We start from the raw sequence: 25,500 nt of genomic DNA, 5'->3' as shown, positions 1-25,500 counted from the left end.
TTCTTGAATATATTTTTTGGCCTTTAGGCGAGATATGATTGTTGGTTTCAGTAGTTTTCTAACACCCTGATAAGTGAAGGTTGAAGTCTGGAGGGTTTGAAAACTTACACACTTCTTTCTGCAATCCATAGTGGCATGATGAATCGCTTAAAACCTAATATTTTGATTCAGGTTTTAGTAGGATTCAAGATCTAGTTTAAAGGCAAAACTCAACACCGAACACCTAATCAGATGGCTACAGAATCCAACTAATTGGATTTGGATTCGGTTAAATGTCGAAATACATCCGATCCGTTGACATCCCTAGGTGGAAGTGGGACCCGTAAGTCCGTAACACAGAGCAACTCGGGGCACCACACCTGGTGCACCTGAGCGTGGTCAGGTAAAGCGTTTTATGCGAAACGATAAACGGGATAGATAAGTGAAACCTGTCTCTGTGTCCCATGTAATACCAAACAGGACAGGTGTTACGGCTTGTGTTGCTGTTTCACATTAGCCAAGTGAGATGCGGTTTTACTTGATTTGCTCTCGGTTCGATCTCAGATTCTAAACCCGACCTCCTCCCATCCTCTTCCTACTACTCCTCCTCCAGCAGAAGCGCGCTCCAGCGGAGAGCTTGATCGATCGATCGATCGGAAGAACTCCCCATCCCGTCCAACCTCAACGAAATATCGGCGTCCTCCGGCGCCGGAAGATACAGAGGGGAAAGGGCGTCGAGTTCCGGAACCGTCCGATGGAGCCGGACGTGAGCATCGAGGGCGGGTGCATGATCCGGGTGGCGGTGCTGCCGATCGGCCCCGTCCCGCGGGCGCGGCTCCGAGACTACGCGGCGATGCTGGCGCGCCACCAGCGGGTGGAGCTCTCTGCCATCAGCTCCTTCTACACGGAGCACCAGAAGAGCCCCTTCGCCCACCAGCCCTGGGACTCTGGCAGCCTCCGCTTCCGCTTCCTCCTCGGCGGCGCCCCGCCCTCCCCCTGGGACGACTTCCAGTCCTCCCGCAAGATCCTCGCCGTCATTGGTCTCTGCTACCTCCCTTCCCTCCCCGACCTCGACGTCGTCGCCGACCAGTTCGCCACTGCCGCCCGCCCCTACGCCTCCTCCTCCCTCGATCAGCGCTGCTTCGCCTTCTGCCCCAACGACGCCCAGGTTCCTCTCTCTCTCTCTCTCTCCCTTCTTTTTTTTTCGCGAGATCGAGGGTTTTCTTGAATTAGGGAATGCTTGCGATCTATGGAAATGCAAAGAGGTTTTTGAATCGGCTTTGGAGGTAGATTGTGTGATCTGGAGAAATCCCGCGAGGTTTTCAAATCGGTTTCGGAGATAAATTACAGTTTTTCGGTTCGGTTTCGGAGGTAGATTGAAGGTTTTCGAATCGGTGTCGGAAGTAAATTGTATGATCTGGAGAAATGCTGCGAGGGTTTCAAATTGGTTTCGGAGGTAAATTGCGTTTTCTGGAGAATTGCTGCAAGGTTTTCAAATCGGCTTTAGTGGTAAATTATGTGATCCCGTTATGTGAGGATCTTTGCGAACAAGAGAAGTTTGCCGAGTGATTTGCGCGATGTAATTAGGAGGATTCATAACGTATGTTGTGTTACTTCACGGAATGTTATTGCTTGCTTGTTGTTCGTTTCTTCGACATTAGGAGAAATCTTTCTTTTAGAGAGTTCAGAGAACTACGGATTCAGAATCCTAAGTGACCTGGTTTCAGTGTTTCATTGTGCGCCTTTGATTGAAGATTGTGTTAAACGGAAGGAGGAGTAGAGCAATAGAAACAGTTTTCTCTTCCTCCCAAAGAGAAGAATAGAACAATCACCTTTGAGTTTTTATGACTTCTGTTAATCTTCTTAATGAAATATTTCTTGCATATGGTACTTTCTCAACGCCTCTTATGCGTTCTACTGTTCAACTCAATTGCTTATGAGTTATACACCAAAATGCAATATCTCAGCTTATGCACAAGAGGATGCATCCCGAATTCGGAAACCTTCTTATATAAAGTTTCTTTTGAACATTGCTTCAGATGACTATAAAGGTGTCCCAGGCCTAACTCTAGAATTGTTTTTTCATTTATTTTTTCTGAACAAAAGTTCAACAAAAAGTTAACCTTAATCCTTCTCACAGCTATATTCACCCTTCTCTTGTGACAGTTGGAAGATGGTAGTAAAAGGGGAGGCAGCATAGTATTGTTCCCGCCTTCTGATCGGCACACTCAGGAGTTTCATTTGCAAACGATGATGCAAGATATTGCTGCCTCGTTGTTGATGGAATTCGAGAAATGGGTTCTTCATGCGGAATCTGCTGGAACTATGGTCAAGACACCTCTAGATTCTCAAGCTAGCCTTATCTCAGAGGAGGTCTGTTTCTTGGGTGATTTTTGACACCTCTCTCCCTGAACTGAGTGACTGCCTAAAGTGTTTGTCTTTTCTTTCTTATTTTTTTAGGCAACAACAAGGTTGATGGAGTCCATAACCACTGGGGTCTAAAGACTCTAAACTCAATTGATTGACTTGACAAAATTCAGTTTTTAATCATGAACTTATGAATCTACTTTTCCCCTGAAAAGATTTTGTCCAGATTGGTAATGTAATCATCCTTTCTTGGAATGACTGAAGGTGATAAAGGCTAAGAAAAGGCGGCTTGGACGAGCACAAAAGACGATAGGGGATTACTGCCTGTTGGCAGGGTCTCCAGTTGATGCAAATGCACACTATTCTACTGCCATCGAGCTTGCAAGATTGACAGGCGATGTTTTCTGGCACGCTGGTGCTGTGGAGGGTAGTGTCTGCGCTTTGTTGGTGAGTGTGCTCTTTCTATGTATAAAGCACTTGTCTTGCAGACTTGCACATTTCCTTATATTTGACAAACCTTTTTCTACTTCAAAGTTTAATTGTATCCAGCTTGAGCCTTGCCTGGTAGACTGATGTTGCTTTTGGTATATAGATAGATCGGATGGGCCAAAAAGATCAAATCCTAGAGGATGAGGTGAAATACCGTTATTATGATGTGATCCAACTCTACCGAAGATCTTTTATACAAGACAATGCTCAAAGGTCCATTTCTAATGACCCTTTCTCTAAGGATCATTTTGGTTTATGATGGTCATTTTCTGTGTTGCATTATTACCGTCACATGCTAATTCTGATATATATATATATATATATATATATATATATATATATATATATATATATATATATATATATATATATATATATATATTCTATCTTTGAATTTATTACCAGACGGTTAAGTTCTGTTTTGTTATCTAAAAAACTAGGTTCCTTTTGGTCAAATTGGATCGGATTTTGTTTTCTAGGCTTTGTCATAAACCCAATTGGTTATTTACAATTACATAAATCAACAGTTTAGCTTGCACTCAGATGTAGTGGATTTCCTAATGTAACTTCTGTACCAGAAACAATGGTATCTCATTCCGTAAAAAATTTCCTCTTAAATAGTGTGACATTTTTTTCTTATAGATTTTTTATACAGAATATTTTCTTGTAGGCATTGGGTTGAATACTTTGTTATCCTGTTGAGATTTCAAAACCTTCTAGTTGTTTTGTAACTATACCTTTGGCAAATATAACTAATGCATGCACCCTGATATTCTTAATTTTTTTGAAGGAAAAAAATAATTTTATGTCGACTAAATAATTGTATCTTGACATATATTTTCTGGGAAGTTCAAAATTTAAAGCTTTGCTACTGATTTTCTGTTACTGTTATTTTTAAATTTGTCAAGATTTTTCAGGCATGCTCCCTTCTGAATATCACTGTGAGACAATACATATGACCAGTCAGTGTGTGTGTGTGCACACACACACGCTCATGTGTGTATGTTTGTGTGCATGGCGTGTGTGTAGGGGTGGCAATCGGGTCGGCGGGTCAGCATACCTCAAACCGAACCCGACCCGTTTATTAAACGGGTCGGCTGTGGCAAACACGAACCCGACCCGTTTAATAAACGGGTAACCCGACACGACCCGCCAACCCATTTAATAAATGGGTTGGGTCGGGTAAACGGGTTTTCAGGTTGGCGGGTTGACGGATCGGGTTGGCAGGTAGGCAGGTTGGCGGGTCGGGTTGATGGGTCAGGTTGGCGGGTCGACCCACCCGCCTAACCCGTTTATTAAACGGGTCAGGCGGGTTGGCATACCCCTAACACGAACCCGACCCGTTTAATAAACGGGTTAGGCGGGTCGACCCGTTTATTAAACGGGTTCATTTTTTCCAAACCCGAACCCGCCTAAGAGGCGGGTTGGCGGGTCGTGTCAGGTTTTGCCACCCCTACGTGTGTGTGAGTTCTGGTTGGTTTGGCTCTAATTTTACATCAGTCTGTACGGTCTGATCCTGTTTCAGTCTAACATGGTTATACTCCAACCTAGAGCCATGTTGAACTAGGTCTTTGCCCATTATGAACCAGTGGATAAGGCCTGGTCAACCAACCTCCTCATATGGAGGTGTGCATATATGTATATGAGTTATCTTATTTGTTGCAGGGAAAATTTATAGATTTTCTAAGTAGACCTATTTTGGCCTCTAATATTAATTTCCATGTGCAGAGTTTCAACTGTCAGTTTTGAACTGGAGGCTACACTAAAATTGGCTAGGTTTCTTTGCCGGTAAGGTTACACTGTTATTATATGAAAAACATCCTGAATGATTGTATGACACAATTTTTAGATCTTATATCCTCTCCTCTTAAAGGTATTTGAAAAGGGAATATATTTGCTACAAATGATTGTGTACAATCAACCTAGAATCTCATAGTTGCAAGTTGTTTTAACTGAATCTGATGTTGTAGATGCATACAGCATGGCTGATTTACTAGGGCTAAACACTTGGAGCATGTTTTTTTTTTAAGTTGGCAAATTTTGATGCGTTTAGTGCTGTCAATTTTTGCATCGCCGGGAAAACCAGCCCATGTGTTGGATTATGGCGATCCAAATGCTGATCCCCACTAAACAAAGCATGTAGATCACATCCATAGGGCTACAATTGTGGAACAAAACAAAAAAATAAAAAGAAAAGGTTTGCTAGTTCTATTACACATACAATTGATTTTAGCAAATATATTCCTGTTAGAAAATATATCATTCTTTGTATTTGATTACTTGATGATGGACATGATAGCTAGAATTTGTAGAAATTGTTGCTATGGATCCTTGGCAATTCATTTGTCTAATCAAAATTAACTTTAATTGTTGGATTTTTATTATAATGCTTGATTAATGGGAACATAGATGTTGAGGTGACCCATAGGATGTCCTATTCTACATTTGGCAGCCATTGTAGGTCCAAGTTTTGAACCTTTAATCTAATATTTTGAGAATATATCTAACAAAAGCCTTAACTAAGAATTCCTTATGATTTTTTTTTCAGTTTGGAATTGTAATTATTGGCCTCAAAATTTACTTTTATCATTGATTTATATTTAAAATTATCAGGCGAGAACTGGCAAAAGAGGTTGTGGACTTATTAACTAATGCTGCTGATGGTGCAAAATCGTTAATTGATGCAAGTGATCGTTTGATATTGTACGTTGAGATAGCACGTTTATTTGGAACCCTTGGTTATGCTCGCAAAGCTGCTTTTTTCTCGAGGCAGGTTGCTCAATTATATCTGCAACAAGACAATTCTTTAGCTGCTAGCAGTGCTTTACAAGTATTGGCAATGACATCAAAAGCATACCGTGTGCAAAGTAAAGGAACCACCTTGGAACCTCACTCTTCTTTGAGGGTATGTTGCTAGCTTTTGGTACACTTTGTATGATCTAATTAGAGTACTTCCTTACTTTTTTTAGCTAATTTATGGGCTTCTCTGCTCTGTTTTAGTTGATCATTCATGTAGTTACACTATATGGCTGTTGTTTAGGCTTTTGAATGGTTTAGTGGCATATCACCTTATTATCTGCTAAACTAGGTTCTGTATGTATGGCTTCTGAAGAGCTATTTACATGCACAGTAACTATAACCAAACATAAAGTATGCTTAGGTAGTCTTCAATGGTAAACAGTCCATACTGTGCTAATGTGATTAGCACTTTGACTTTCTGACATGAAATTTTCATATCATAATTCCAATCATGGTGCTAAGTAATCTTGTTAGAGACTTAAATTGTTTAATAATTGAGTGGGGCCATCCATTTATGGATTAGTGAAACCATATTGTCAACCTTAATGGCAATAATCCCCTGGTACTCTACCATGTTGTTATAGGACTTGTATTTCACATCCGGTATGACTCCATCGATAAACTTATAACTGATCATTGGTGATTCAATCACCAAGATGTTGTGTCTAGAAAAGAAATAATCAAAACCACAAACTACATGTTTCTAACCAAGAACATGAAAACGAAAAGGGAAGTCTGCGACTAGTTTCAGTCTTATCCTGAAAAAAGTTTTGTAGAAAAACTAAAACGAATCTTCATTCTTCTAGAACATCCTGAAACAACCAATGGGTAGAAGTTGAGCTCATCCAGCGTCATGCTTGCTGGTACATCATTCAACAAATGCATCACTAACGGTATCTGAATATTCAGTAGGGCCATTTCTATATCCATTTAGTTTCTGGATGGCAACCAGATACTGGAATGCCAACAAGTTTTGTTGAGTGCTCAAGATAAATTCAGAGCATACCTGGTGAGGAAGGTCTGGAGGGACTACTCGAGTAAACAATGTTGATGCCAAGAGCAAGGAGAAAACATTCAAAAAGGTATATAACTGTGCAATAGTAACACAGAATGTCCCCTTTGGTGTCTGGTGAACTGGTAGTTCAAGGTGTTGGGGACATGAGGCAAAGTATCCACATGCCCTTAGCTGATGCAAAGTGTTTACACTCAGAACTGTGCTGATCTGAAGCATCCATACTCAAGATTGTGTATGGTAGGAGATATCTACATTTGACATGGTGTTAGAGCGTTCATGTCCAACGCATTTGATGCTGAATGTCCATAAATGCAATATAGGATATTGAAGTATCCTCGCTCAGCATTGTTTCCACCCATGTCACATGGGTACAGGTATGAGTGCGGGTATGGGTACGGAGGGTACGATACGGCAATTCCAAAAAATGTGGGTACGGGGACATGGCGATATATATAATATTAAATATTATATAAATATAAAATAAATTTCAAAAATAAAAATCTATTATTCCAACAAGACAACAACAACAACAACAACAACAACAACAACAACTACGCCTTCATCCCAAAACAATTGGGGTCAGCGATATGAACCAAAAAAGAAATTCATTTTGGGTCTTCCACATGAATCCTTTTCCTCCAATCATTTCTATCCAACGCCATGTCCTCGGTGAGGTTCAAAGCATTCATATCCTTTCCTATCATCTCCATCCAAGTCTTCCTAGGCCTACCCCGACCTCTTTTAACTAATATATTTTCCCATTTCTCCAACCTTCTAACTGGAGCATCATTAGGCCTTCGCCGAATATGTCCAAACCACCGTAAACGATTCTCTCGCATCTTATTTTCAATGGGTGCAACACCTACCTTCTTACGTATCTCTTCGTTCCGAATCTTATCTTTTATTGTATTTCCACACATCCATCTAAGCATCCGCATCTCAGCTACACTCATTTTTTGAATATGATGTCTCTTGGCAGCCCAACATTCCGTACCATATAGTAAAGCGGGTCTAATAGTCGTCCTATAAAACTTTCCCTTCAACCGCAATGGCATTCTACGATCGCACAGCACTCCAGTAGCACTTTTCCATTTCATCCACCCAACCTTTATCCTATGATTTACATCTCCATCAATTTCTCCATACTTTTGAATGATGGATCCCAAATATTTGAAATAATCATTCACCGGTATATCTTGCTCACCAAGCTTCACTACACTCCCATCACTACTTCGTTGCTTACTAAACCGACATTCCATTATTCCAACAAGACAACATAAATTAATTTAACATTTAACAAATAACATTTAAACAATTAACATTTAATATCCAACTAAACTAGTAACAGAACAAGCTAATAACTTTTATTCAAAGAATCAAAATTCAATAACAAATAAAGCTACAACTACAGCTAACAAATTAACATGTACTGAATACAAAATGAATTGAATACAAGTAATGCTATCGTGAATATAAACTGATAATATAAATTAAATACAAACTGAAAATATGTGCTAAATACAAAATGAAAATACAAACTAAATATATGTAAATAAAAACTAAATAAAAAATGTAAAATATAAACTGAAAAACACCTTAAAACCAAAAAAAAAACTGAAAACACCCTATATGAGTCACTGAGAGATGCTCCTACCTCATAGCCATTCGCCGAAATTCACTAGAGGTAAGCTCCTTTAGTCGCCGGAGGACACTGACGAGATAAAGAGAGAAAGGGGGAAAATGAGATGGGGAAGACGAGAGCACGAGAGAGCGAGGCTGCGAGGGGGTTAGGGCATGGGGAGAGAGCCGAGAGCTGGAGGGTTTTCATCGGGCCAGGTTAAAAAAGATCAGAACGGGATGGGCCTTCGTTGGACCCGACCCGGTGCAGTGCGAGACTCAATCCATGGCGTACCTGCACTGCGTCCGGTGGCGGTACCCATGTCGACATGGGTACAACACCCTTTTAGTCATGTCTATGTTACTTAAATTTCTACCACTTTGTAGTAGAAAAAAAGTGTGTTAAGCTGTTTTAGTGTCGGTTATTATTTTTTAGTTTTTTTTTTGCAAATTATTCCCTGCCTTATGCAATGTGATTGCACCTGATCCAGCCTCTCTTATCATCTCTCTCAAACTGGACTTGGTCTGCCATCATGCCAAGCACTAGACAAAAGCTTCGTAAAAGGATCATCAGCTTGGTTTATGCCTTGAATAAACATGGGTTGTAACTTTGCTTTCAACATTTTTGCAAAATGCTGATCATTCTTCACATGTTTCACTTTTTTCATGTTGCACAAGATTATTAGTTATGGCAACAATACTTTTATTGTCACATAAGAGTAAGGATTTTCCAATATTTTAATACAGGGACGCAAGCAAATGTCTTATCCATAAAACTTCTAATGTCTTGGCAGCCATTGCTCTATATTCTGCGTTAGTGCTTGATTGGGCAACTGCCATATGTTTTCTAGTATTTCTACTAAACCAAGATATCAAATTTGACCTAAGAAAAACACCATAACCAATAACAGACTGCTTGGGAGTGTGATTTGTTGACCAGTCTACATCCCAATAAGCCATGACAACAAGCGACAATGGTTCATTCCTTTTAGCAAATTTCATATATATCAAGCCATCTGAAATAGTCCCCTTAATGTATCTAAAAATATGTTTCACCACTTCCATATGGCTCATATGCAATGCATGCATAAACTGTGAGGCTTGGTTAACATAAACAAGGTCTAGTCTAGTAAAGGTGATTTACTGCAATGTCCCAACAAAGCAAAGCTGCGATATTTCTCTAGTTCTTTTAACAAACCATCTTCTTTTTCAGTATGTAACTGCATATTCTAAGGGAGTGGAGTTTTGACAGGTTTACAATCTGCCGTACCATTATGCTGCAAGGGATCAATGTTAAAAATGTAAATATATATACAATGTATGTGTGTATATATATATGTAAATAGTAACTAGGTTAGTTTTACTTTTTCTTTTTTCTTTTAGTTAGAACTTAGAAGTCAACAATGTTGACTAAAGTCAAGAGACGTTGGAAATTACCCAATGGCTTTATTTGGAGCTGTTGGGATCTCTCCCAACGTCTCTTTTGGAGACTCCATTTTGTATATAAATAGGGGTGAATCCCCTTCTCATTTGTTATGCTTCTTGCATGAATTTATATCAATAAAATATTATTTTTTAGCCTCTTGTGTTGACGCCTTTAGTGGTTTTTGTGTGTGAGCCCATTTGTGGCTTATTGTGTGTTCACTTTGGTATTTTGGTAGACTTTGTTGTGGCTCTTTTGTGTGTCCACTTTGGTAATTTGGTGAACCTCATTGGAGGTTCTCATTTCCTTACATGGTATTAGAGTTTGGTGATCAAGCTGAAATTGTTTTCAGTACATTGAGAAGTATGACACTCCAAATTTGAAAGTGTTGAATCTCTTGCAATTTTTATTCGAAGTACTCGTAATTGGTGGCATTTGCTTTGTGGTAGAGTGATTGTGACTTCCAGCTTTACTCGTTCTTTTCTCTCATCTTTTTCTATTTTTTTCTTTTGTTTTACTCTTGTAAAACTGAATGACAATGAAAATGTCACCATAAAACCCATTAAGCTCAATGATTCAAACTATATAACATGGGCTTCAATTATGAAGCACCTTATATGGGGAAAAGGGTTGTGGGGATTAATGGATGGAACCTATCCGAAACCCAAACTAATCTTTACCAAAGTAGAATATGAGAAAGAGGTACTTCTTATAATGGTTGTTGAGAAAAATAAGGCAATAACTACTTATTAGAAGAAGTGAAAGAAATGGAAAATGGGTCATGCCATGATTATGTCTTGGCTCATTAGTAGCGTCAACATTAAAAAGTGTTTCAGTCTTCTAAATTTAAAATTCAAACAATGAATGTGATTATCTTAAGAGAATGTATTCTCTTAAGGATATTGTACATGTGTGCAACTTGCAAGATACGATACAGAATATGGTTCAAGGAGACAAAAGCATTAGAGAATACTATAATGATTTGTCCAAACTATGGGAAGAGTTTGCTTTTTTTGAACCAAAGTGGCATTGTCCGGAAGACATAGAACTCCGCCAAAATCAAATAGACGCGGAGCATTTTTATCAATTTATTAATGGGTTGAGATCAAAGTTTGAATCTATCAAATCCGCTCTCCTTCATCGATGAAAAATCCTTTCAATAAAAGACACTATAGAAGAATTAAGTATGGAAGAGAATAAACTTAACAAGTGTATCTTTAAGAGTGATGATGACTCGATTCTAGCTATATCTAGACCAGAAGACTATGTTCATACCTACGAACCACTACACTATGGAAGGCCAAATGATGAGAAGCAAAACAATGAATATGAAAAAAGGAAAGTTATTTGCTACTATTGTCGTGAACTGGGACATGTGAAAACATATTGTCTTAAATTGAAGAAGCCACATGAGAAGAAGGTTGCCTCTGTTGGGCCTCCAGAAAAGTCAAGTGATCCATCTATTGGAAACATATCCTTGACACAATTAGTGGAGGCTCTTCAACCTCTACTCAAAGGATCATCCTTATCCACTGGAGATACAGTTTCTCTGATCACGATAAATCTCTTTGGCTTCTTAACTCAAGTGTTTTTTTTCATATGACACCAAATGGTGATATACTATCCGAATGCCATAACTCAAGTGGGTCAAATATTTTCACTGCTGATGGAACATCTCTTGAAATAAAAGGAATAGAAAATTTTGAAAACATTTCTCAAAATTCAAAAAGATTTTGTATTTCAAAAATTAGATATATTTCTAAATTGAACTTAAACCTTTTATTTGTTTCTCAATTATCTGACCATGGATGTAATGTTTCATTCTTCTCTTATGGTTGTCGAGTGCAAAATCACCAGTGAGGGAAGCTGATTGGGGAAGACCATAGAGAATGAGGCTTACACTATATGTTTTTTTTGGAAATACCCAATAATACATTTTGTTGCAATGTTCAAAAATTGAATTTGGATCTATGACATAAGTGTAATGAATCAATGGTGCATGAATACAATGCCAACAAAGGGCTACACAAGTGCACAACAAAACCATGGTCTCTAATGGACCAAACACAATCTCATAAAAAAGATAAGGAATGTGAACTTTCACATAACACAAAGGCACAAAAGCTTATATAAAAAAGTTTTTTTATAAACCTCACACAATATGCTTCTAAGAGCATAACATACAAAAGCATAGACTTGAGGTGAGGGAGGCAGTCCAACAGTCACATGGTGCATTAATTACAAAAGACAAAAAGAAAAAGACAAAATTACATGTCGGTCCCTAATGGACTGTACTAAATATAAATACTTAAAAAGACCAAAATACACCTTACTGCTATACGTATATCAGTCAGGTAATGTACAATATTTTAACACTCCTCAAACTGACGGTGAAATCACTGAAAATTTGCTAAGAAGATACAACAATCTGGGTAAGGGAAGAGCTTTGGTGAACAAGTTCGCAATCTGAAATTCGGACTGAACATATGGAAAAATAATTGTTCCCTTCAAATATTTTTCACGAATATAGTGACAATCCATCTCAATATATTTCGTTCAGTCATGAAACATGTGATTGTTGGCTATATATATGGCGCTTTTGTTATCGCAGCATAGTTTTGAAGGTTCTGACACATCAACACCCATATCTAAAAGTAGTGCTCTCATCCACACGACCTCGGTGGTTGTTGTAGCCATAACCTTATACTCAGCTTCCGTGAAAGATAAAGACACTTTCTGTTGTTTTTTGCATCGCCAAGAGATGAGAGAATCACCTACAAACACAAAAACTTGTAGTTGAGTAACAGTTATTGAGATCACTTCCCCAGTCAGAATCAATATAAGCAATAAGATTTAAAGATGATGAGGAGGATAAAAATAACCCTTTAATATAGTTTTCTTGATGTATCAAACTATTCTTAATACTGCACTCATGTGAACCGATGTGGGCGCATGTTGAAATTGGTGTGTACAACATGCGCAATGTTTGGTTTGGTAATGGATAAATACATTAATGATCCGATAAGTTGTGTACAAGGAGTTGGATCATCTAATAACACCCCGTCTTCAGCTCTCATTTTTGCATTTATCACTTCAGGAGTATCGGCATATTTTGTGTCAGTGATTTTCAAGCGCGCAACAATATTACCTGCAAACTTGATTTGAGATAAAATGTACCCTCTTGGCGAGTAGGGTACTTCAATTCTTAAAAAATATCTCAAAAAACCAAGGTCAGTCATATCAAAAGATTTTTTTAAGCATAATTTTAATTTCTTCAATTTTCTTCTGATCATTCTCAGTGATGATCATATCATCAACATATAAAAGGAGAATGATAAGTGAGGTGCCCGTAGATCTTACAAAAAGAGCAGTGTCAGTGTAACAAGATCTAAATCCAAGATTCAACATAGTACCACTAAATCGATCATACCATGCTTTAGGGGTTTGTTTAAGTCTATATAAAGCTTTTTGAAGACGAAGAACCATACCATTTTTAATAGTCAAACCAGGGGAGGATCCATGCATACTTCTTCATTTAAATTTTCATTTAAGAATGCATTCTTAACATCTAATTGATATATATATAGGCCATTTTCTAATGGATGCTACTGCAACTAGAGCCCTAACTATGGTCATACGAGCTATTGGGGCAAATGTTTTTTCATAATCTATTCTATATTTCTGAGAGTATCCTTTCACAATTAATCTTGCTTTATATCTTTTTAGGGACCCGTTACTTTTTGTTTTGATTTTAGAAACCTATCTACACCCAATTGTTTTCTTTCCTTTGAGTAGAGGTTGAATTGCCTAAGTATAAGCCTTATGTAATGCATTTAATTCTATTTTCATGGCTTCAACCCATTCTTTTATGTTTTTAGCTTCGTTGTAGTTAGAGGGTTCATGATGTAAATGAATGGTTAGAAGACAAGTCCTATAGTTTGGAGAAAATGATTCATAAGAAACAAATCTATTTGGAGGCCTATGTATTCTTCTAACAATAGTTTCTTCAACATTTGTTGATTGATTATATCTTTCAAGAGCACATGGATGCTCCCCATTATCTCGTCTAGAGTATTGTAGGAGATTATGAGATGATTCTCTTTCTTCGCTTGAGTCATTAATAGACTCGAAATTACCAATGTCATTATAAACAATTTCATTATTTGATTTAGGTAACAAATCAAATAAGAAAGCATACTCAGATTCTTCCTTAGGTTTTTCAAAAACAAATCCATTTTTATTTTCAAGAAAAGTAACATTTTTAGAAATATAAAGCTTATCATTTGTTTGATCATAACATCGATAGCCTTTTATAGCTTTAAGAGAGAGTTTGTTATATTTTTCAAGAAGTACAAAACATTTACATCCAAACACCCTAACCTTTTCAAGTCAGGAAGAATTTTAAAATGTTTTTCAATGGGAGATTTGTTTTCCAATGTTTGAGAATGCATTAGATGGACTGCTGTTAGAGCGGCTTCGACCCAATTTTTTTTGGAATTTCTTTTGAAATAAGTACGGTCCTAATAGTTTCAATAATGTGATGATGCTTTCTTTTGGAAATGCCATTTTGTTGAGGGGTCGTAGGACAAGATTTTTGGTGTACAATTCCATGTGTTTTTAGATACGATTGAAATTCATTTGAAAGAAACTCTCTCCCTGAGTCTGAGCGGAAGACCTTAATATTTGTTTCAAATTAATTTTTAATAAGATTATGAAAGTTTTTAAAACACGAAAAACTTCGGATTTGAGTTTGAGGAAATATATCCAAGTATGTCTACTAAAATCATCTATGAACGCAACATAATAAGAATAACCACCTTTTGACATAACAGGAGCGAAACCCCATACATTCCAATGCACTAATTCAAAACTTTCATTAGACATGGAGGTTTTAGATCCAAAAGGTGTCATTTGTATTTTTTCAAGTATACAATCTTTACATACAAAATCTTTATTTTTACAAAATTTTTCCAAAAATGAAAAATGAGATAATTTGGATATACTTGGATGTCCTAATCTTTTATGCCAAAGATCTAATTTAATGTATTTGAGATAATTACAAAAGGAGTTTTTAGGTAAACACAAGGAATCCTTATAGTAAAGATCTCTTCTTCTTTAACCTTGCCCAATCAGCTTTCCTGACTGGAGATCCTGCACCCAACAAGCCTTAGATGAGAAGAATACTTTACATCCATAATCGAAAATTTGAGATATTGAAAAAAGATTTAAATCCAATTTTGGAATAACCCTCACTTTTAGGACAAATATTTTTTTGAGATATCGTTGAAGTTTCCTATACTTTTAACTTTCAAAGAAGTACCATCGACGGTTGATACACATGAAAAATATAAATTAGTACAATCGGATAATAGAGACTCTTTATGAGTCATGTGAAAAGAGGCACTCGAATCCAAAATCCAAGAAGACTTACCTAGAGGAGAAGAGGAGATGACAGTGCTGGATGTAGAAGGAGTGACCTTAAGAATTTGTGAGACGAGCTCTGCTATTTGGGCAATGGTCAAATCATTGAAGTTGCTTCATTTCTTTGATTTTTGAGGTTCTTTACTTAAGGCGATCACTTTATATCTTCCTCCGTTATGTCCTCCATTGAATTTTCTTTCAAAGTGAGATGGTTTGTATGTTTTTACAAAATTTCCCGGTTTTGCCATGGCAAGGACCCCATCATTTGATTTGTACATTCAAAGTCTTGTTTCCTCTTGGCAATTTTGAGCAAAATCCTAACTTATAGAAGGAGTCGATGTCCTATGAAGTAAAGAAGACCTAACTTGCTCAAATTCTGGTCGGATGCTATAAAGAAAGGAAAAACAAAATTCTCTTTCTATTTGAGATCTGCTCATTTCAATAGCCGAACCTTCCCATTTTGGTTCTAACATGACTAGTTCATCTCAAATAGGAGATAAAATATCGTAAAAATCTCTTGCGCTTTTATCCCCTTGTTTTACTTTACGTACCTTATCTTGAAGATAATATAGCCTAGCCATATCTTTTTGGATGAAGGTATTCTTTAGAAAAACCCATGCATCACATGCTTTTTTAAACTTAATAACGTTGGCGACGACTTTGAACTCTCATGGTTTATGTCCATGGTATTCATAAACCATGAGAGAATTTGAGCATTGCTCGCTTCCCAATCCTCTAACTTGTTTTGATACTCTTGCAAAGATTTCTCCTTTTCTTCTTTAGCCAAAGCTTTGACTTGATCTCATTCTTTCCTTGTCAATTTTAGTTGCGGTTCATTAGTGGTACCACTAACAAAACCCTATAGCTTCTTACCTTTGTTGTGATTCTCCATTGCCATCACCCACATCAAGTAGTGGTTTTCATTGAGCTTGTAAAAGATGACAGGGACACAGTCTCTTTCTCCCATAATGTATTTCAAGAACTTTGAATAGAGGAGTTGGAAGAGGACCATGAGTTGAGGATCACCACCACAAGTAGAATAATCCCGAAATAACTTTTTACTTCATGAGCCAAGCTGAGATACCATGTAATGAATCAATGGTGCACGAATACAATGCCAACAAAAGGCTACACAAGTGCACAACAAAATCATGGTCTCTAATGGACACAATCTCATATAAAAGATAAGGAATATGAACTTTCATATAACACAAAGGCACAAAAGTCTATATAAAAATGAATTTTTATAAACCTCACACAATATGCTTCTAAGAGCATAACATACAAGAGCATAGCCTCACTTGAGGTGATTATTGGACTGCCTCCCAACAGTCACATGGTGCATTAATTACGAAAGACAAAAAAAAGACAAAATTACATGTTTGGACGGTACTAAATACAAATACTTAAAAAGACCAAAATACCCTTGATTGATATACGTATATCAGTCAGGTATATGTACAATATTTTAACAATAAGAGACTTGGCCATCCTAGTATATCCAAGATTCAGTTTTTTTCAAAGATGAAAATTTTGTAATTTTAAAAATTTTATGAGTGAAAATTGTGTTCTTGGTAAAATGAAGAGATTACCATTTCAAGAAAGAACCTTTGTTTCTTTCCGACCACTTGAGTTAATACATTCAGATGTATGAGGACTAACACCTGTTATATCAAAAGGTGGTTTTATGTATTATATAATCTTTGTGGATGATTTTACGAGATATACTTGGATTTATATTCTTAAATACAAATTTGAAGTTTTCTAACATTTTCAAATATTTCACAATTTAGTCAAAAACCAATTCAAGAATGATATTTTCATTTTTCGCACTGATTCAGGAGGAGAGTTTTTATCAAAAGAATTTAAAGATTAGCTAGACCTATATAGTATCATACATAAAAAATCTTATCCTTATACCCCTCAACAAAATGGTTTAGCTAAAAGGAAGCATATGCATGTTATAGAAACAACAATAACTTTACTTATTACAAACCAAGTGCTTGAAGATGTTTGGGCTGAAGCCACATTAGTTGCAGTTTATCTTATTAATATAATATTATCTTCTTTGAAAAATGTATCTCCTATTGAAAAACCTTTTAAACAATTCTCATATTACTCTAAATTGAGAGTTTTTGAATGTAAGTGTTTTGTTTTTACTGACAAAAATGACAAACTCTATCCTCATGCTATTTTTTGTGTCTTTAGGATATGCAAATAATAAAAAAGGCTACAGATGTTTTGAGTTCAAAACTAAAAGGCTATATGTTTTAAGGAATGCATTCTTTTTAGAAAAAAAAGTTTTTTTTGAAATTAAGAAGACTAAAAAAATAAATGTGTATTCCTTTCTGTTGGATTTAATTCCAAAGATTGATGATTGTGATATTGATAAAAATCAGGAAGTTAAAAGTGATGTGATGAGTGAAGAACAATTTGATAAGGATCAAGAGTGTATCCAATATTTAAGGCGTAGTAATTCTGAACATCTATATGCTCTTGAAAAATATACCAATGATGAAAAACATGTAGAAATACAAATCAGAAGGTCAAGTAGAGTATAAAAAATCCTTAAAAATTGTGTCCTATGAGTCATCTTCACCTAAGTATCAAACCTACATTGCATTAATACATTCTTATATAAAACATTTCAATTATGCTGAAGCAAAGAAACATCTTCAGTGGGTAGAAGCTATGGGAGTGTAATTAGATGCCTTAGAAAAGGCGAATACTTGGGCTGTCCAAAACATTCTCCTAGGAAAGAAACCTATAGGTTGTTGATGGGTATATAAGGTTAAAATCAAAAGTGATAAAACTTTTGAAATGTACAAAGTCAGATTAGTTGCCAAATGATATTTCCAAGAGTATTGAATAGATTATGAGGAAACCTTTGCTCCAGTTGCTAGAATGACCACAATTAGGACCTTAGTAACCCTTGCCTCTGTGAAGAAATTGCCTATATACCAAATAGATGTTAAGAATGTGTTTCTCAATGATAAATTGGTTGAAGAAGTCTATATGGATGCACCGCCTAGTATAGTTATTCCTAAGGGAAAGACTCTTTATTTAGATAAAGCTTTGTATGGTCTTAAACAAGTTTCCAAAGCTTGGTATGACGTGTTTAGTCAAGTTATACTTGATGTTGGATTTCAATATTGAGGTTTCTGATGCAGGTATTATTATTCTCCTTTTTTATTTGGGCGATATGATCATCACATGATGCGATAAACAGAGAGTTGAAAACATTAAAAGACTTCTCAAAACATATTTTGAAATGACTGATTTGGGTTTTTTAAAGTATTTTCGTTGGGGCGTTCCCTACTGAGCGACGCGCTGTACTCTATAGGCCCGGAGGCAGTGATAAATGTGCAAGGGTTGCTAGGTCGTCTCTCGGAAGCAACGCGTCACACCGGCGCCCAGGTGTGGTGTCAAATAGGCAAGGGTTCCCTCACTTTGTTGGACGTGTGGGGGGTAAAGAAGTTAGTCCAAGACCATAAAATTAGGTTAGCCACTTGGAACATAGGGTCATTAACTGGTAAGTTGGTAGAGTTAGTAGATGTTATGTGTAGGAGAAAGATTGATATTTTATGTCTACAAGAGACCAAATGGGTAGGTGAGAAAGCAAAAGTGATAAAACCTTGGGGATATAAGATTTGGTATGCAGGAATAAATAGGAATAGGAATGGAGTAGGGATTGTTATGAGTCGTGAGTTTATAGATAATGTAGTTGAGGTTCGTAGGAAGGGTGATAGGATTTTACTTATTAAATTAGTATTAGGTTCGGATATTATTAATATTATTAGTGTTTATGCACCTAAAGTAGGTTTAGATGATTCCATTAAGCGTCATTTTTGGGAAGATTTAGATAGAGTAGTACAAGGGATATCTTATAGAGAAAGGCTTTTCATCGACGGTGACCTTAATGGGCATGTAGGCATTAGTAGGGATGGATTTGAGAGTATCCATGGAGGCTATGATATAGGAGAAAGAAACGAAAGTGGAGAAAGGATTTTAGATTTTGGTTTGTTCTATGATATGATCTTAGCAAACACTTGGTTTAGGAAGAGGGAGTCTCACCTAATAACATTTAAAAGTAGGGTTAATACAAGTCAGATAGATTTTTTCCTACTTAGAAAGAGAGATAGGGGTTGTTGCATCGATTGTAAGGTTATACCGGAAGAAAGTGTAGCTACACAATATAGAGTCTTAATTTTAGATCTTAGAATTAAACAATGCTACAAAAGGGATAAACATAGAATAGATCCTAGAATTAAGTGGTGGGCACTGAAAGGAGCTAAACAAGGAATGTTTGTAGAGCAGGTAGTTAAGGAAACTGATTGGTGTCTCGAGGAGGATTCATAATTAATGTGGAATAAGATAGCGGGTGACATGAGAAAGGTGGCTAAGGAGGTATTGGGTGAGTCTAAAGGCGGTGCACCGCTAGGTAAGGATACATCATGGTGGAACGAGGATGTCAAATTAGCTATTAAGGTTAAAAGAGAGTGTTATAGAAATCTAAGTAAGAGTCGTAATAATGAGAATTTGGAGAAGTATATGATAGCAAAGAATGAAGCTAAAAAAATAATTTGAAACGCGAGGGATAAGGTATATAAGGAGGTTTATGACAAGTTGGATACCAAAGAGGGCGAGAAGGGTATTTATAGGCTTGCAAAGATGAGAGATAGGAAATTGAGGGATCTGGGTATGGTTAAATGTATCAAAGATGAAACACAAAGGGTTTTAGTCAAAGATGAGGAGATTAAGGAGAGATGGAAAGATTATTTTGATAAGCTATTTAATGGAAGTCATTCTCAGGATCTTGGAGACTTGTCCATTCATTTTCATGAGATGAATCGTGACTTCATGCTAAGTTAGAATTATGTCGTGGTGTATGTTGTTTGCTGATGATATTGTTTTGATTGATGAGTCTAGAGCTGAAGTAGGTTTAGATGATTCCATTAAGCGTCATTTTTGGGAAGATTTAGATAGAGTAGTACAAGGGATATCTTATAGAGAAAGGCTTTTCATCGACGGTGACCTTAATGGGCATGTAGGCATTAGTAGGGATGGATTTGAGAGTATCCATGGAGGCTATGATATAGGAGAAAGAAACGAAAGTGGAGAAAGGATTTTAGATTTTGGTTTGTTCTATGATATGATCTTAGCAAACACTTGGTTTAGGAAGAGGGAGTCTCACCTAATAACATTTAAAAGTAGGGTTAATACAAGTCAGATAGATTTTTTCCTACTTAGAAAGAGAGATAGGGGTTGTTGCATCGATTGTAAGGTTATACCGGAAGAAAGTGTAGCTACACAATATAGAGTCTTAATTTTAGATCTTAGAATTAAACAATGCTACAAAAGGGATAAACATAGAATAGATCCTAGAATTAAGTGGTGGGCACTGAAAGGAGCTAAACAAGGAATGTTTGTAGAGCAGGTAGTTAAGGAAACTGATTGGTGTCTCGAGGAGGATTCATAATTAATGTGGAATAAGATAGCGGGTGACATGAGAAAGGTGGCTAAGGAGGTATTGGGTGAGTCTAAAGGCGGTGCACCGCTAGGTAAGGATACATCATGGTGGAACGAGGATGTCAAATTAGCTATTAAGGTTAAAAGAGAGTGTTATAGAAATCTAAGTAAGAGTCGTAATAATGAGAATTTGGAGAAGTATATGATAGCAAAGAATGAAGCTAAAAAAATAATTTGAAACGCGAGGGATAAGGTATATAAGGAGGTTTATGACAAGTTGGATACCAAAGAGGGCGAGAAGGGTATTTATAGGCTTGCAAAGATGAGAGATAGGAAATTGAGGGATCTGGGTATGGTTAAATGTATCAAAGATGAAACACAAAGGGTTTTAGTCAAAGATGAGGAGATTAAGGAGAGATGGAAAGATTATTTTGATAAGCTATTTAATGGAAGTCATTCTCAGGATCTTGGAGACTTGTCCATTCATTTTCATGAGATGAATCGTGACTTCATGCTAAGTTAGAATTATGTCGTGGTGTATGTTGTTTGCTGATGATATTGTTTTGATTGATGAGTCTAGAGCTGAGGTTAATGCTAAGTTAGAATTATGGAGACAGACATTGGAAGCAAGAGGTTTTAAGTTGAGTAAGAGTAAGACAGAATATATGGAATGTCGGTTTAGTAAGCAACGAAGTAGTGAAGCTTGGTGAGCAAGAAATACCGGTGGATGATTGTTTCAAATATTTGGGATCTATCATTCAAAAGTATGGGGAAATTGATGGAGATGTAAATCATAGGATAAAGGTTGGGTGGATGAAATGGAAAAGTGCAACTGAAGTGTTGTGCGATCGTAGAATGCCATTGCGGTTGAAGGAAAAGTTTTATAGGACGACTATTAGGCCCACTTTTCTATATGGTACGGAATGTTGGACTGCCAAGAGACATCATATTCAAAAAATGAGTGCAGCTGAGATGCGTATGCTTAGATGGATGTGTGGAAATACAATAAAAGATAAGATTCAGAACGAGGAGATACGTAAGAAAGTAGGCGTTGCACCCATTGAAAATAAGATGAAAGAGAATCGTTTATGGTAGTTTGGACATATTCGGCGAAGGCCTAATGATGCTTCAGTTAGAAGGATGGAGAAATGGGAAAATATATTAGTTAAAAGAGGTCGGGGTAGGCCTAGGAAGACTTGGATGAAGATGATAGGAAAGGATATGAATGCTTTGAACCTCACCGAGGACATGGCATTGGATAAAAATGATTGGAGGAGAAGGATTCATGTGGAAGACCCAAAATGATTTTCTTTGTTGGTTCATATCGCCGACCCCAATTGTTTTGGGATGAAGGCGTAGTTGTTGTTGTTGTTGTTGTAGAAGTTGCTTATTATTTTAGAAGTTACTCGCTGATTTAATCTAAATTTGCGTTGGATGTTATTGCGAGGTCTGGTATCTTTAATGATAAAAATGTTGACACTCTTGAAGTATTAAATGTCAAAATAAAGATTTATGATTGGGAACCACTTGAAAATCCAACACCATACAAACAATTGTTGGGATAGTGTCATATCTCTCAATTACGAGACCTGACACTGCGCATGCAGTTCACACAACAAGCCAGTTTCAACGTGCTTTCACCACTGTTCATATGAGAGCAATTTTGCGCATTATTAGCTATATTAAAATTCTGCTTTTCGAGGACTTTTTTTGTCTGTTTTTTTATCATTAGATTTAATTGCTTATACTGATGCTGATTGGAGATGTGACTCCAACAACTGACACTCAACTGATTTTTGTGTGTTTTTAAGTGACTCGTTGATTTCGTGGAGATGTAAGAAACAATAGAAGGTCTCTCTTTCTTCATCTGAAGCAGAATACCAAGCCATGACTACAACCATTATAGAAGTGGTCTAATTAAGAAAATTGTTGGCTGACATGGTAGTCCAAATTAAAGGAGCATACAAAAATGTATTGTGACAACAAAAGTTCCATCTATATTGTCAGCAACCAGACTTTTCATGAACGTACCATACCTATTGATATGGACTGTCACTATGTTCAAAAGGATTATCTACATAGCACTATTGATCTTCCATATGTTACTTTCGAATATCAGTTGACAGATTTCTTCGCCAAACCTCTCGCTGCTCCTAGATTTCACTTTTTCTCAGACAAACTTTTGGTTATTCAACCGTAAGTTTGAGGGAGAATGTTAAAAACGTAAATATATATACGTGTATATATATAGTAATTAGGTTAGTTTTACTTGTTCCTTTTTCTTTTAGTTAGAAGTCAACAATGTTGACTAAAGTCAAGAGACGTTGGAGAGTACCCAACAGCTTTATTTGGAGCCGTTGGGATATCTCCCAACGTCTCTTTTGGAGACTCCATTTTGTATATAAATAGGGGTGAATCCCCTTTTCATTTGTTATGCTTCTTACATAGATTTATATCAATAAAATATTATTTTTTTAGCCTCTTGTGTTGACCCCTTTAGTGGGTTTTGTGCGTGAGCCTATTTGTGGCTTATTGTGTATTCACTTTGGTATTTTGGTGGACTTTGTTGTGGCTCTTTTGTGTGTCCACTTTTGTGATTTGGTGAACATCGTTGGAGGCTCTTATTTCCTTACAATCAAGAGCATACCTTCTTTATGTAAGGATCAAGAAATCTTTTTTATAGTCCACCTGAACTCTTAGAAAATAGCACAGCCTCCCAAGGTCTTTCATGTGAATCCTTTTATGTAGAATTCTTTTAATGATCTCTATTCTTTGGTGATTGTTCCCTGTAATAACAATTTCATCCGTATATACATACCTACTAGAAAGATAGTGAGATCATTACCATCCTTGTGAACAAAGACAATAATCATATTGACTTCGAACAAATTCTAATGAGCGAATGGCAGCACTAAAAGTTTTAAACCTGGCTTAAGACTATAGATAACCTTCTTAGGGTGAACGACAATGCTACTAACATCACCTTATGCAAGTCTCCCTGTAGGAACACATTCTTTACATCTAACTGCTAAAGTTTCCAAGCATGCATTGCTGTCAAAGACAAGACAACTCTAATTGTATCCATCCGAACCACTGGACTAAAAGTTTTGTCAAAATCAAGTTCATGTTGCTTAGTATATTCTTTAACAACCAATCATGCCTTATATCTCTCTATTGTACCATTTGCTTTGTGCTTGATTTTATACACCCATTTTTGTTTAGAAGACAAGTAGTGATTTCCCATCTATGTCACAGGGACTCGGCTAACTGGGTGCCGCACCCGCATCGACGCGATGCAACGTGGGTGTGCATACGGGTGCGACACCCGGTGCGGTCAACGCACCTAGGGTTATTTATGTCCAACTTTTGGTCTTTATATATATATTTATATTTTTGCCGCACCCCCACACCCAAGTTTTTTCAAAGTGCCGCACCCGCACCCTCACCCGCATCCATGTGACATAGTTTCCCATGTATCACATTCACGAAGAACACACATCTCTTTATTCATGGTATTTATCCCCCATGTCAGTTTTTGCCTCATTAAAAGTTTTATGTTCTTTCTGACTGTCCTAGGCATCTACAAAAATTTTGAACTCCAAAGAAAAGGTTTCATAACTTACTCACCTATCTAGAGGATGCCTGGATCTTGTTGACCTTCTTAAGGAATAAATCTGATCCTGACGCGAACCACTCTACTGATTGGAGCTGATTTGATTTGAAGAATTATTCACAACTTCCTTAGTAGCATCATATTTTGAAGGTAATGATCCAGCATGCTGCCCATGGAAATCACCAGCTTGTTCGGCATGTTCATTCAATGACCAGCATGATCAGTATGATGTCCATTAGCCTGTGAAACACTCGAAGTAACAGTCCCGGCCTATTCACACCCTCAAATCTGATCAGATTGCTTTCCAATCACTAAATTATGCTGGTTTCTTCTGTGGTATACTTTTTGAAAGAAGGGAAATACTTCTAGAGGTTTACTTGATTTGCTGGTTTCATCATTAGCACGCTGGTCTCATTTCTGCTATACATCTTTAGGCACATCAATAGGATCAAGCCTGACTTCATTTGATGGCCACAAACTCTTTAAATGCTCAGGTTCCAAATGCTGTTCCATATGACTAGTCAAGGCATCTTTACAATTGTCCTCATGAAAGACATGTCTATATATGGCTACCTGCTTGGTCTCCAGATTATAGCACCTATATCCCATGTATTCATCAGCATAACCAATGAATTTGCATACCTGTGCTTTGGGAGACAATTTATTTCGTTGAGACAAGTCCGCAATCATATAACATAAGCTTCCAAAAGCTCTTAACTTATCATAGTCTGGTTGAATTCCATATAACATGAAATAAGGAGATTCCCCCTCCGGTGATGTTAAAGGCATATGATTTATAAGATATACTGCACAATGAAATGTTTCGGTCCACATATCCAAACTTAATCCGGACTCTATCATCATAGTGAGTGTTGTATCAACAATATGGTGGTGTTTCCTTTAGGCAACACCATTTTGAGCTAGTGTCCTAGGACAACTCAATTCATGCAAATTGGCATTATCATGCAAAAAAATTTTGAGGTCACTAGATACATATTTACCATTTCTATCACTATTCAGGGTAAGAATTTTAGGGGAAAAAATTGTTAGAAAATGGTATTCTACCATTCAATCACAAGAAGAGGAGTAGAAAGGAGAGAGAGATGCTGGTGGCGGCAGAAAACCCAATCAAGGTCTGCAGTATTGGCTTCCCATTAAGTATATGCTGGTATAATTATTAGGGTACGAAAATACCCATTACACAATAGGTTAAAATTACAGTATGCCATTAATGAACATGTGCTTAAATAAAACTGAGTTGGGTCTGGATCTCGAGATCCAAACCTAGTTGTGAATGACAACTTTTTA

The 25,500-nt window shown here is 36.9% G+C and overlaps 1 protein-coding gene across 1 annotated transcript in view; it reads left to right on the top strand.

Annotated features, from left to right (window-relative positions):
- Positions 1-612: 612 nt before the first annotated feature.
- LOC149838608 (trafficking protein particle complex II-specific subunit 120 homolog) overlaps positions 613-25,500 on the top strand; it is a 36,782-nt gene continuing 11,894 nt past the window's right edge. Inside the window, exons 1-6 of the mRNA XM_090006697.1 lie at positions 613-1,147; positions 2,146-2,352; positions 2,611-2,793; positions 2,939-3,048; positions 4,564-4,623; positions 5,449-5,740. Of these exons, the coding sequence (XP_089862823.1) occupies positions 734-1,147; positions 2,146-2,352; positions 2,611-2,793; positions 2,939-3,048; positions 4,564-4,623; positions 5,449-5,740 (1,266 nt within the window). The 5' untranslated portion in view covers positions 613-733. The remainder of the gene's footprint in view (positions 1,148-2,145; positions 2,353-2,610; positions 2,794-2,938; positions 3,049-4,563; positions 4,624-5,448; positions 5,741-25,500) is intronic.

The sequence above is a fragment of the Nuphar pumila genome, chromosome 5, assembly GCF_984573655.1.
Source record: "Nuphar pumila chromosome 5, dmNupPumi1.hap1.1, whole genome shotgun sequence".
Classification (NCBI taxonomy): domain Eukaryota; kingdom Viridiplantae; phylum Streptophyta; class Magnoliopsida; order Nymphaeales; family Nymphaeaceae; genus Nuphar; species Nuphar pumila.
This window is presented reverse-complemented; position numbering and strand designations above follow the sequence as displayed.